This window comes from Scatophagus argus, chromosome 3 (assembly GCF_020382885.2).
Source record: "Scatophagus argus isolate fScaArg1 chromosome 3, fScaArg1.pri, whole genome shotgun sequence".
Classification (NCBI taxonomy): domain Eukaryota; kingdom Metazoa; phylum Chordata; class Actinopteri; family Scatophagidae; genus Scatophagus; species Scatophagus argus.
This window is the reverse complement of record NC_058495.1, coordinates 23,933,790-23,947,621: the sequence shown is the minus strand read 5'-3', so window position 1 is coordinate 23,947,621 and position 13,832 is coordinate 23,933,790. Positions and strand designations below refer to the sequence as shown.

Below are 13,832 nucleotides of genomic sequence, written 5' to 3'. Positions count from 1 at the left end.
GAACAACACTGAAATGCAATACCCCCACTCATTTTTTTCTGTGTTGTGATTTGATTTTGATGCAGCATGGAAATAACATATCAAAATGAAGATCCGTTCATTCGAGTATAAATGACAGAAGGCTAAATTGTTTCCACTTAATTTGTAACTATAAATGTATTAATTAAAAGGAAATACATTTCATTGTTTATTGTATTATATTTTATTCCTTAATTTTTAGACATTTAAAAGGTTCCAAAGGAAATCGGGGTTATTTATACATGTGATTCTGAAAATTAATTTTTAATTGTGAATGTATTTTGCTCTTATTCTGAGATTTAAGAGTTATCATGTCTCCAGGCTGCATGTTCACAGTCTTTACACTTGTACATATACATTTACATGTTCCAGATGGGAGAGTTGGACGAACCATTTGCCATTCCTAACCTTTCATGTGTTTGTTCTTGTGGCAGAATTTGTCTTCCATACAGAATGACAGCGCAGGAAAGTGTCCTTGGATTTCTTTTCGATTTTTTTCATTCTTGACTTTTCGCCCGCCTACGTCTCCGCTGACCTGCTTGTGATTGGCTCTATTTTATGACACGTTCCGACCGAGTTGAAAACTGCAGCTTCGATTGGATGAAATCTCCTCACCCCGGTAATTTCCCTGCATTCTCTCTGGCAGAGGACAGGTTAAACATGGCGTCGTCCCTGAGGTGCTTTCTCCGTACAGGAAAGGTACGATATAATTCAAAAGTGTTTCTTTTGTATCACTGTTACTGTTTTGTCGGTGTTTATTTAAAGTCATTAATGGCGCTGTTCTGTCTTTCTATAGAATGCCGTGTCGACTCTGCGGCGGGAATTTCACAGAAGTGTTCCGGCCGCCGTGCAGGTCGGTATTAGCAGCTAGCAGGCTAACTTTAGCTGCAGCCCGCACTCGTAAAGCTATTTGCTGTTTGCTTTTATGATTATGTTATGTGCAACTGACACCTGTCAGTGCTTACCGACGTAGGTACCCCTCGGAGCTACCTCTCAAGGCCCCGACTGTTGTCCGGTTACTAAGCAGAGATGCGGGCTGTCACATCATGTCAAACCTGATTCACCCAGTGTTTTGATAAACCACTGTACATGCTAAAGTGGTGACTGTCCCTGATTGTCCTTAGAAATGTCAGAAGACGCTAACCCCCCCCACCCCCAAGTTATTAAATACTAAATAAATGTACCCGAAGCTTTTGCCATCATGCATGTATACCCCGGAAAAGGTTCCATAAAAGTTTGGATGATGTATACATACATATATAAACGTACATAAGAACAGAATGCAGTCATTTGCAAGCGAACAGTGTTGGTCGACAGCTGTTGTACCTTAAAGTGTTCCTAAGCTCATATAATAATATCCTTCATACAATCAGTCTTTCGTTACCAAATTTCATCAAATTCAGGATATATATTTGTTTGTACCATTTATTTGCAAAAATAAAATTGACGAGGTATAACATTATCTTTGCACTGTTTTCAGTCGAGTGTATGTCAGGGTTGTAATTATCAGTTTACTAATCTTGTCGCCACAAGAGCAACAGGACCATCTTATGCTAAACTATAATCATTTGTCAATTTATGTATGATAGGATATATATGAAAAGTGCATATTTATAAAAACAACACACAGATATACAAGTCATGATCTGTAGTGAAATGAACTGTAATTCTAGTCTTATTTCTTATTGGTATGTGTTTCTGTGTGTTTCCAGACAATGTGAAATAAATCTGTACGAAAGGGAAGTACGTTTTACTGAGCTGAAAATTAAAGTTGGCAGGCCTCATCAACAGCATGACTCGACATGTGATAGACATGAGGATAAACCCTGTCCGCTGCGTGAGGAAGTGGATCTGCTCTGACTGCGATGCTGTTGTTTTTGTCAGGTGACGGTCCGTGATGCTCTGAACCAGGCGATGGACGAAGAGCTGGAGAGGGACGAGCGTGTGTTCCTGTTAGGTGAGGAGGTTGCCCAGTATGATGGAGCCTACAAGGTGAGTAGATACTCAGCAGAAGACAGTTTGACTTATTTCAGCACATCAACTTAATCTGAGATGCAAGCAAACTAGTAGGGGCGTCATGATTCTCCAAAGCCATGATTTGATTTGACTTGTGACTTAAACCGTTCGTTGTAGCAATTGCTGTTGGGCTCAACTACTGCATCTGGATTTGTCAAGATCAACAGATCATTGGTTTTGTTCCTAACAACTTACATTCACATTTTCAAAGTCTTCTTTTTAAAAGATTGGGATATTTTATATATGAGTTTATCCTGGTGGTGTCTTGAAGGTTAGGGATAAGCAAGTTCAAATTCACCAAAAACAAATCCTGAATCTTGAGAAAACGCCCTTCCCAACAAATCAAGGATCACTGAAAAAGAAAATAAATCCAATTCGATGATAATCTCGATGAAAGTTAAGAGCTCGTTTCTGTCAATTTCCGTGACACTTCTGATAATCAATGATATATGAGAGTTACAATGTATTGCAAGCTGTTAAATCATCAGCCGTTGCTTGTCCTGATTCTGTTCGGTAATACCCTGTGTGTGTGTGTGTGTGTGTGTGTGTGTGTAGGTGAGCAGGGGTCTGTGGAAGAAGTATGGAGACCAACGCATCATCGACACTCCGATCTCCGAGGTGAGACGCACTTTAACCTTCTTTGTTGTCCACAGTTTTATAAGCATTTCTCAGCTGTTGACCACCGTCTCTCTCTCTCTCTCACTCACTCCCTCTCTCTCCTCTCTCTCCCCCTCTCTCTCTCTCTCTCTCTCTCTCTCTCCTCCTCCTCTCTCTCTCTCCCCCCCCCCCCCCCTCTCTCTCCCTCTGTGTGCAGATGGGTTTTGCTGGCATCGCTGTGGGAGCTGCCATGGTGAGTCTTTTTTCCCATCCATATGTCAACACCCTCATTGCCAGTTTACCCCCACTGATTCTGTTGCAAATGAGTATCTAATCTGATAGTAATTTTTAGCGTTTATTAGTATGTGAGCACCCCAAAGAGGACACGTCCTAGGTATTGTCATGGCTTTCTTCTTTTATCAACCCTGCTGCTCCTAACGTTACACTGCTGCCCTTCGCAGGCTGGCCTGAGACCCATCTGTGAGTTCATGACATTTAACTTCTCCATGCAAGCCATTGACCAGGTCATCAACTCTGCGGCAAAGACGTACTACATGTCAGCCGGGCTGCAGCCGGTACCCATCGTCTTCAGAGGACCCAACGGAGCGTCGGCTGGTGTTGCTGCACAGCACTCGCAGTGCTTCGCTGCATGGTGTGTTAACTTACACCCGACACAACTTGATTCTAGTTTTTGTGGCTTGGTCCGTCGTTTATCAGTGGCGCTTCCATAGTTTCCACAAGTTAAGGAGTTATCTTTTCATGGTGCTAGCAGTAGCAGTTGTTCTGGTGTCAGTATGATTGCTGCGTCTGTCCACAGGTACAGTCACTGTCCAGGGCTGAAGGTTGTGAGTCCGTGGAACTCAGAAGATGCCAAAGGTCTCTTGAAATCAGCCATCAGAGATGACAACCCTGGTAAGACGGCTGCACTACAGACTGTCTGTCCAGGATGATGAGACAAAACACAGCTAGCTGGCTAACAGATGGAACTGGTTGATAGGAACTGATATACATTTGCAGTATGAATTAAAATTTTTGTGTCATTTTAGAATAAACAGTGATGCAGTGTAAGTACATTTACTCGCTCAATGCACTTAAGCACAATTTAGTGGTATGTAAGTTGGTTTATTTTGATTTTCTGTTTACTTATACTTCTAGGAAAATACATGTAGATTCAGACTATCAATACAAAATATAAATCAGAGTGAGGATGTTGCATCAGAGCCAAAGTAGACCTTTTGTTAGATTAATGTATTTCACCTGCAGTTGGAGTCTGAGCAAGTGGTCCTGAATGCTTTTTGGATGCTTTTAGACTTTGTTTTTAAAGATTGAATAGCTGTATGATCCAATTAATATGCATGAATCAATGTGTGTGTGTGTGTGTGTTGCAGTGGTGTTCCTGGAGAACGAGCTGATGTACGGTGTTCCCTTTGAGATGTCGGAGGAATCACAGTCCAAAGACTTCACCATTCCCATCGGCAAGGCCAAGGTTGAGAGACAAGGTGAGACTGTACAGACACGATGGAACCAAACCGTCACTCAGTCAGCGCACCCGACTGTTGTCCAATCACAGATGGTTTCAGCATTGAGGTTGAGATTATTCTTATCTGCCAAAATGTTGAACTGTTCCTTTTAACTTGTGTAAATAGTGTGTAATGTGTAAACAGCAGAGGATAAATGGAGAGGTGCAGCTGTCTGTGATGGTGTTTTATAGAAACAGAACTGTTGTGCTGTCAGACATTAACGCAGTGAGGATGATTCAGGGGAAATCGGAGGCGAGGGTGTCGAGGTAAAGGTGACCTGCGTTACTGCTGTGATCCTGAACCTCTCTTCTTCCTCCTGTTTCAGGAACTCATGTCACTTTGGTCAGTCACTCTCGGTTCGTCAGTCACTGCCTGGATGCTGCTGCTGTCCTCGCCAAGGAGGGAATCGAGTGTGAGGTAGAGGAAGGACCACACCTGCTGTTATAATTTAATACAGGTGACCTGTGCTCTTTGGCCTGTTCAGCCCCTTTCTTTCTGTTTTTGTTTCAGGTGATCAACCTGCGGACCATCCGTCCTATGGATGTGGAGAGTATTGAGACCAGCGTGATGAAGACCAACCACCTGGTGACAGTGGAGGGCGGCTGGCCTCAGTTTGGGGTTGGAGCTGAGATATGCGCCAGGATCATGGAAGGTAACAGCTGAGTGGCTGCAATGAAGCCATTTTAATGTAACATGCTGCTTAGTCTGCCTGATAGTTTTTTGTAATTCAGACACACATCATATTGTTCTTCACATCTTTGCAGAATTGTTAGCATGTTGTGCACAGGATGGAGTATCACTGCTGGAAAACAGCTGTGGAATAAAATGTTTAAGGATGTTTTTTCATCCGTCTACATCGCTGATATTTTAAAACTTTAATCACTGGAGATTCATCCACAGTGGGCCTGCAAAACATGTGGGGAAGTGAGGGCATTAAAATAAAATCTTAAAACTTCCTTTGTGTGTTCTCAGGTCCTGCCTTCAACTACCTGGACTCTCCGGTCACCAGGGTGACGGGCGTCGACATCCCCATGCCGTACGCCAAAATCCTGGAGGACAACAGCTTGCCACAGATTAAAGACATCATGTTCTCCGTCAAAAAGACCCTCAACATCTGAGAGACACACACACAGGACAAGCCCACCTCAATCCTCTTTTGTCTCGTTCACACAGACGGTGGTAAAACATTTTAACCACGTGTAAATACAATCAAACAGGTCCTTTAAAAAAAAAAAAAAAAAAAACCCTCCAGATTTATGTTTCCAACCAGATGTTGGTCAGTGAAGCGCACAGCTGTTTTCTCTGCCCCCAGAGTGGTGGACACACAGAGTGCGGTCAACTCGCCACCTCTGTTAGTCAGTCAGACTTGACCGAACTCTGTGTGTGACTCTGGCTGCTATTTCCACTTCCTCCTCTTCAAAATAAAAGTTGCTCTATCCTGTAGGCCTTTATGTGGTTGTATGTTAAGTCACAATGAAACTGCTGAGTGAGCACTACAAAAATGTTAGGATTTGATCAGTCTGCAGCGTTTTACTCGGGCCAAGATATTTATTTGATAGTGATGCCAAACCTTTTTTTTTTTTTGTAACTTTTGTCAAATTAAGGTTAAAACCTATTCCAAAATACTCTAATATAAACAATATTCCACCAGAATAAATATTGACAAAAATACTGAAAAAACATCTGGTGAAAACAGACTGATGTCACATTGAGTAAAAAGAGTCTCAAATTTACACTTACAATTGACCAATTAAAACTTAATTTTTGCTCTCAGTAGTTTTGCTGTTATAATAAAGTCAAACATATTTCTAACCATCAAAACCTAACTGTATTCTTTCTAGTAACTTAATTCCTTGGACTGACTCTGACAAAACATTGAACCAGAGGGGTGCTGTAGGTGAAGTGTGGTCGGGAATATTTATTGTAGCTGCAGCAGCTCTGTTGGATGTTTTTGTTGCTGTAAATGACTCTGTTACAGAAATAAAAACCTTTCAGTCCCCCATGCTGCTTTACACTGTAACACTCTGTTGTTGGTTTTATTTATGCCCCCGAATGATTCGGGAATCCGAATCATTATGGAGCCTATCCCAGCTAACTACGGGGGAGAAGCGGGGTTCACCCTGGACTGGTCACAAGTCAATCACAGGGCCAACACACAAAGACAGACAGCCACACACTCTCACACTCACACCTAGGGGCAATTTAGAGTAGCCAATTAACCTAATGTGCATGTTTTTGGGATTGTGGGAGGAAGTCAGAGTACCCAACATGCAAACAACATACAAACTCCACATAGAAGAGCCCAGACCGGGATTCGAACCTGGAACCTTCTCTCTAACCACTGCACCACCGTGCCGCCCAATCTTTAACATCTGACAGGGAAAGCAGAGAGCTGAAGCTGAAAACGTTTTTATTGGCAGGGGTCTGATGATCAGATCTGAGACCAGCAGTCATAACACGCAACCATCGTCAAGAACAAGCCCTCGTTACAAATGTTCACAAACTTAAAGTGGCAACAGATGAAGCTTTTTTGCTGTGAAGCAAATGTTCATGCACAATGTACTGGCTACAGAATAATGACAACATCTCTGTTTTAATTGGCTCCCTATGCAGTTCTATCCAACACCAAGCATCAAATTTGACTTTATAACAGAAGTGCCCACAATAATACGACTTGGAAACACTTCCTGGAAGGTACCGTGTGGTCTGGCACTCGTTACGGCGACAAATTGGAAACTTGAACTGACCTGCTGTGCTTTAATTAAAACACTGAGCTACGCTCGTTTAGCAATAATTTGACGTGTACCAATTCTGAAAAAATGTCTGAATTTGAATCGAAATGAACTCAGTCAGATTTCTGACAAAATTTAACTTATTAAATGAATTGGTTTTTTTTAATGACTAATAGTGCGTCTGTCTGTTCTAATAGATATTTATTGGTTATAGTGATATATTCCCAACTGAACGTATTCCTAAACCCTCACATGACCAACTCTGTCACCATGCAGTCATCTTGAACACTACATAAAGGCTTCAGCATGCTTCAAACAAGCCTCGTTTCGCTTCTGTTTGGTTCACTGCTGCCAACAAACAACCAACAAAGAAAAACAAACAAAAATCAAAACAACAAATTCTAGGACATTCATTCTTTTCCAGGTGAGCACCCGCTCAGCTCACAAAAACCGTTTACTAACCAATAACTTTACTCTGTAAACAGAAACATCCGAAAGTTTTTCTCTCTTCCTGTGAGTTTATAAACCTTACTGTGTCAGAGGAACCAAACTCTCACTGTAAAGAATTTCAACCCCAATCAGGATTTAAAAATAAAACGCTGTTTACTTCCCAACATCCATCATCCAGCAGCCGGATGAATATTAATAACAACAGAAAAGGCTGCTGCTGTTGGTCACTTAACTGTAACATACTTCTCTACATGTACTGTTCACCCCAAGTGAAGGTCAAAGTTTGTACAAAAAAACCCAAACAAACAAACCAAAAAAGCCCCCACTGGTAGTTTGGTACTAACTATAAGGAAATATTCTGGCAGAATACTCACAGCCAATGCTTAGTTTTCATAAAGGCAACCAGGAATTGATACAGTAGTTAGCCTCTTACTAAGTTAAACTAAAGTTATACTACAGATTAACTGTTTGTAAAGTGCATAATGTTTTATTGCTGAGGGCATGACAGGGAGTGATGTAGCCTACAGTGTAAACCACTAATACACAATCCACTTCTTTATATGTCACACCGCAGCCAGGTATCACATGTCCCAAGGCCTGATACTGGTCTGACCTCACTCTACAACTTAATGCTGAGAGTATTGACTTTTTATGTTACACTTTGGCTTTACTGTGCGTTTTCAAATTATTTCCAATTATTTCCTCTTATCTTATATGCTCCTATGTTCCTACAATTGGCACCAAATTACGTAGTTCTGTCCAGAAATGTTTCCAATATTTGAAAATGATCAGTCATAAACTCAGGGGCCAGAAAAACAAAATGTTACCAACACTCCATCATACAAGCAAAGTGGAAAGCTAACCTGAGACACACGACCGTCAGGGGTAAAAACGATGCAGATAATCATGTGATTATTAAGCCGCGGGTGTTTTATTATCAGTCTCAGTTTAAGGGTGCAGTTTTGTGTTTTAGAGGCTTTTCTGGGAGCAAACTGACTTATTTCTGACTCAAACTGAATTTTTAATGCCACAAAAATTACAATTTAAAAGGAAAGCTCTCAATAGTTTCCCTCCACAGTTACTGACTTTCTACAATTCCCAGAATGCCGTTCAACACCTCCCAGAGAAGAGGGCGTTACCTCAGTCCTGCTCTGTGATTGGAGGTGGGGTCTGTCCAGTTCTTGGGCGGAGTCTACAGAGTCTCATGGAGCTGAGAGGTCAGACCGTCCCACTTCTGAGTGTCCCTTCAGCAGGTCGAGTCTCACCACCACCACCCGCCTCTTCTTCTGCTCCGATCCTTCTTCTTCTTCCTCCTCATCCCCCCCGACTTCCTCTCTCTCCTTTGCTTTTCGTTTTCCTCTCTCCTTCCTTTTCTCTTCCTTCCTCTGCTTCTTTGCCTTCTTCTTCCTCTTCTTCTTTTCCATCTCTGCTGCATGATCATCCTCCTCCTGTTCCACCCCGTCCTGCATTTCTTCCTCTTCTTCCTCCTCTACTGCAATTTCCATTTCATCCTCTTCTTCTTCTTCCTCCTCCTCCTCTTCCTCCTCCTCTTCTTCTTCTTCTTCTACTACTTCTTCTTCTTCTTCCTCCTCCTCCTCCTCCTCCTCCTCCTCCACGTCTGTCATTGATTCTCCTTTCATCTGCTCCCGTTTTAACTTCATCCGCTGTTGTCCGTTCTGTGTTGGCTGACAGGAAGACAGCACAAAGTTAGAAAACTAAACATCTGCTCTAGTGCCCCCATGTGGCTGAAACAATAATTACACACCCGGAAATTACAAGTAAAGGATGGACGGGGATAAATAAATAAATAAATCCTACAGATCAAAGACTAGCAGTTAGAAAAAAGTTAATCAACTAACTGTGAATGTTTTATTGATACTTGTTTCGCATGTTTTCAGAAACACGTTTTAGTGTACTTAAACACGAGAAAGCTTGTGACCAGACGGCTGCCATGTTGTTTCCTGCACCAAACAGTCAAACTATGCTGAGCGGATCAAATATTAATAAAGATTCTGTAACTGCATTGCCAATTTCTCACCTTAAATGGTTGTGTAGCGCTAGTTTAAAAAATCTTTGCATCTTTGTATTGCACAGTGGTGAAAGACTTCTGTCAAGTATCTGTGTTCACGGACTTCTGCACATCAAGGACTCTTAAATCAGTCCCCTTCAATAAGTACAAACTGGATACTTCCTTAACTTCTGAAATTTCTTTTACATTTTTCTCTATCTGATGTTGATAATTACACTTGTACATGAAATTCATTTAAATCGGCTTGTGTCACAAGTTGGTTTTGAGTCCTGCCCTGCCAGCACCACTGATCCCGATACTCACAACCTTCTTGTTGTTCCGGAGTCTGTGCAGCAGTAGCCTGACTGTGTCCTTGTTCTGACACAGTCCCATGGTGTTGAGGGCATCAAGGGCGGAGCCAGAGCAGCCCTGCAAGCGGAGCTCTGCACCCAGAGCCGCCTGCAGGAAGTTGTTCTTCCAGATGTTCCTGGTGAAGAGCGGGATGGAGAGCGCCACCACAGCCCGGCGCTCCAGCAGCGTCTGGGCCTGCTCCTCCGACAGCTGGCTGCCAACAAACAGAACACAACAGATGCTCATCACCACCCATGATGTCTTATTAGATAGTTTTAAAAACTGAAATGAACCGCAGGATTCTTTACTCTTTTGACCACTGACTCCTGTTAAAGCTGTGGACTGTATGAACTGAGCACCAGTGTATCCTGACTCAGACTCACTGACTGCTCTTGGAGAGGGCGTTGATGTCCGGGAACAGGGAGGTGAGGCAGGTGGTGACGAGTGGAGCTTTATCCTGAGCCCAGTTCAGACAGCGTCGCCAGGGGAAAGACGACAGCGGTTTCCTGCTCGACACCTTCTGGTGGAAGGGACTGTCCGTCTGCCGTGTCAGCACCTTCATCTACACCACCACCAGGACACACATTAAACCACGATAACTTAATGACAAAACAAGTACTAAATATGAAGACTTAAAGCCGGGTATGTTTGCTGTGGCAAACAGCTGCATCAGCCAGGAGCATCTGTTCTCACCTCCTCTTTCAGCTGTTTGCTCCAGAAGTCCATCATGGGCTTCCGGGCACCTTTGGCCGACCAGAGCATTTTGAAAGCGGCCTTGTAGCAGGACTTGCTCACCAGCAGCGCCGCTTTGCTCTTTTTCCCCATCCTGCGACCTTTCTTCTTTTTGTCTCTCAAGTCTGACTGCACCCACCAACACCAAACACACAGAAAATTAGTCAAAGCAAAGATGTTTTTTCCCCTATCATCTTGCATGCAGCGTGCAGACTGGCAGTTTTCTGTCACCACCAGCCGGAGGAAATTTTTAGTAAGACCAAAACTATATTTAAGAGCTAAACAAATCTGTTCTCAATCTGTCAATTCAGCTTTTATATAAATGTATGATGAATCTCCGAGTCCAAGACAGAAAAATAATTGTGGTAACCACAAGTGACATACTGCTGTGACTGTCATCAGAACATCGAGACACTACAGTTAGTCAAACCTGTTTTAAGGCAGGCGGTTTCAGCCACAGAGACCGCTTTCCGCTCTGTTTGCGCTTGCATTTGCTCCTGATGAACTGCGCACAGGTCTCGCACAGAAAGGACTTTTCATGCACTGTGGCGTCCGGGAAGGCCCACTGCACAGTCTCCGGGGTGGTGAAGGTGTACACCGCCCTCCGGTTGAAGCTGCGGCCCTGTCTCTCGAACTCACACTTGCAGCAGGAACAGTTTCTGTCCTCTGGTCGCATCGTACGCCGGCGGCCACCGCGCCATGTGCCGGGGGGAGCGGGAGCGGGAGCGGCATGTTCAGGGGTTGCCGTCCTTTGGGAATCATCTTCGGTTTGCGGCAGAAGAGAGGACGCATCCACATAACTTCCACCTGGGCAGTCCACCTCCGCACCCACGGCAGGTTCGGGAAGCTCTACGGACAAAGAGGGCTGCTCTGGTGCGCTCTGCTCAGGTTCAGTCGGTGCAGTAAAGCTTTCTTGTGCGGTGACTTCAGCATCAGTCACCAGTGTTCCGGAGAAGGAGGACGCCTCCGTGGAAGTAAAGTTACTGGCCGCTGTGTGGGCATAGTCGTGCTCGTTTGGCTCTGAAGGAGGACCAGTTTCCTCATCGTTCCCCGCGTTAGTCTCGGTGTTTTCACTCGCCATAATAAACGGAGGGGCTCTGGGTTTAGTTAACAGTCGTAATACGCAGAAAGAAAAAGTCTGTCAGTGGTCATCTCTGTTCACGGGGCAGCAGGCTAACAGCATAAGCTAACACTGAAACCCGCCAGAATACAATCCGGGACTTTCAGATGGATGTTTCACGGTCAAACTTTCCTGAACGCTCTAAGCGACTTGTGTAGTAAAGTTTGTTGGTTATTGATACGAAACTAAGGCTGTTTTTACGAAGGTATGGCGCCAGAGCAGATGGAAAACACAGAAGAACTGTAACCAACAGGATGTAACCTCCACTGATAAACAAAATAGTTTCCGTGTTTCGGCTATGTGGCATTCAGCTGATCGCGCCCCCAGGTGGCGGGAGGCTGATAACGCACGTCTCCAATTTATATCAGACGCTGCAAGTCAGATGAATAGATACATAGACATAATAAAGAGAATAAACATAAAAAATAAAAATAAACAATTTCATCATGTCTATCATGTCTATAAATAGATATGTATTTTTTTCTCATTTTATTGATCATTTTATTGATTAGTTGAAAATACTGATAAAATGTTGACCACATTTTTCCAAAGCTCTAAGTGACGTCTTCAAATGTCTTATTTATCCACAAGATAAATAAGACATAGGCCTTCATATATCTAACTCATTATGTTATTTAACTTTGGAAAAAAATTAATTAACTTGAAATGTTGAGATCACTTTGACTGCTTTTTACACAGTTTTATCATCAAGTCTATTGGAATGCATTCTGTTTTATAAACTTATGTGTTTCTTAAATAAAATCTTAATTTAATTTAGTTGCTGTAGTTGTCACAGAAATGAAATGTAATAAAAGTCTGTGGGTTAAAATGGAAATACTCAAGTACAAGTAGTTCAGATTTGTACTTTGCCTCACACAGAAATCAACCAAATGAACGTGTACAGGGTTCTTAAAAATGTCTGTTGTGATGTTACCGTTTATTTGTGCTCATTTTGTGAAGTGTAACCCACCTGAATGTGGATGGATAAGATTTGTGGTCAAGAGAGGAGACTGCAGTCAAAGAAATTTGTGTCTGAAGAGGAAGAGAGAAAAAAAAAAACAGTTTAACATTATACAACTCAAATTTAGTGTATAAAAATATAGTCCATAAAACAACTTCCAGGACTTTGCGATGGTTACTGCACTTGTACAAAACATTTTAAGGCAATGCTTTCAAAGAAGTTACGTTATCTTTTAATGAGCGCAATTTCTTCGACTATGAAAATCATCTCCTCGTGTGGTGAAAGAGCCTTTCTTTGAATATCTTGAAATTAAAAAAATGGGAAAAAAAGGAACCACAGCAGTAATTTCGCAGCTGTCACGAGGGTTATGAACAGTGCTGTGGAAGCACTGAAGAAAAATAAAGAAACCACACTCACCTCTTGGAAAATGATTTATTTCAGGACTGACAAAAAGTGGGAGAAATTTGGTTCAAAAGCACAGCTTCGAAGTGTGTGTGTGTCCTTCCCAAATGAAGTGCTGTAAGTCTGTGTTAAAGGTCTGAAATTAAGAGTCTAAACACATTAACCACACACTACCTTCATAACTGCACTTTAAGTTTCCATTTTGCCCCCCCCCCTTCATCTTTTGTCCTGCAAGAACACCAAACTCCGTCTTAACTTTGAATAATGGAAGAAAATCTGCCTCATTTGAAGACATTTTCTGCCATTTAAAAAATAATCAGATGTGACGAGGAGATATTTGCACTGAGATGATAAGATTAAAAAGGGAAACGTTTGAATGCGTCGCAGAGGAAGCGGGAGAGACAAAGAGACAGATGACGGGGGGAGGGTGGACGGGTGGACGGGACACACAGACTCGAAGCATATTGACATGTGGGATTATTGTGGTGGGAAAACGCCAGTGGGCTCAGTGCCAGCTGCTGCTGGCAGGCTGAAGAGGGCAGTGTTTGTCTTCCTACCACACCTCATCTCACTGGGAAGAGTTGAGTTGTGGCAAAAAATTAAATAAATAAATAAACTACTCTTATCCATAATTACTTTCAGTGATACGCTGAATCCTGAAAGCCCTCTGCATATTAATACGGAGCATTAATAGGTGTCACTGTAATTAAAAGCAAAAAAAAAAAAAGAAAAAAAATCATTTAGAATTCACAAAGATTAGTTCAGGTCTTATAAATAAACGTGAGTTAATAAAAATGGGGAGGGATTTGGTGGCAGGCGTTTCTGCTGGGCTGGTCATTAGTAATGGAGAGACAGCAGTTGGTCAGCTGTGTGTGTGTGTGTGTGTGTGAGAGAGAGAGAGAGAGAGAGAGAGAGAGAGAGAGGT

The 13,832-nt window shown here is 42.6% G+C and overlaps 2 protein-coding genes across 2 annotated transcripts; one reads left to right on the top strand and one right to left on the bottom strand.

The window, feature by feature from the left end:
• The first annotated feature begins 576 nt into the window (after positions 1 to 576).
• On the top strand, positions 577 to 6,171 carry pdhb (pyruvate dehydrogenase E1 subunit beta). The gene is made up of 11 exons (XM_046384879.1): positions 577 to 717; positions 815 to 871; positions 1,903 to 2,010; positions 2,590 to 2,652; positions 2,849 to 2,884; positions 3,093 to 3,283; positions 3,449 to 3,543; positions 4,020 to 4,130; positions 4,477 to 4,568; positions 4,662 to 4,803; positions 5,124 to 6,171. Exons 1-11 carry the CDS (start codon positions 577 to 579, stop codon positions 5,267 to 5,269), a joined length of 1,182 nt encoding a protein of 393 aa, XP_046240835.1. The 3' UTR covers positions 5,270 to 6,171.
• Positions 6,172 to 8,468: 2,297 nt separating this feature from the next.
• On the bottom strand, positions 8,469 to 11,836 carry LOC124057139 (bromo and FHA domain-containing protein DDB_G0267958-like). The gene is made up of 6 exons (XM_046385275.1): positions 10,855 to 11,836; positions 10,386 to 10,553; positions 10,076 to 10,254; positions 9,666 to 9,906; positions 8,791 to 9,018; positions 8,469 to 8,525 (listed from the first exon to the last, which is right to left on the bottom strand). Exons 1-6 carry the CDS (start codon positions 11,503 to 11,505, stop codon positions 8,469 to 8,471), a joined length of 1,524 nt encoding a protein of 507 aa, XP_046241231.1. The 5' UTR covers positions 11,506 to 11,836.
• Positions 11,837 to 13,832: the final 1,996 nt, after the last annotated feature.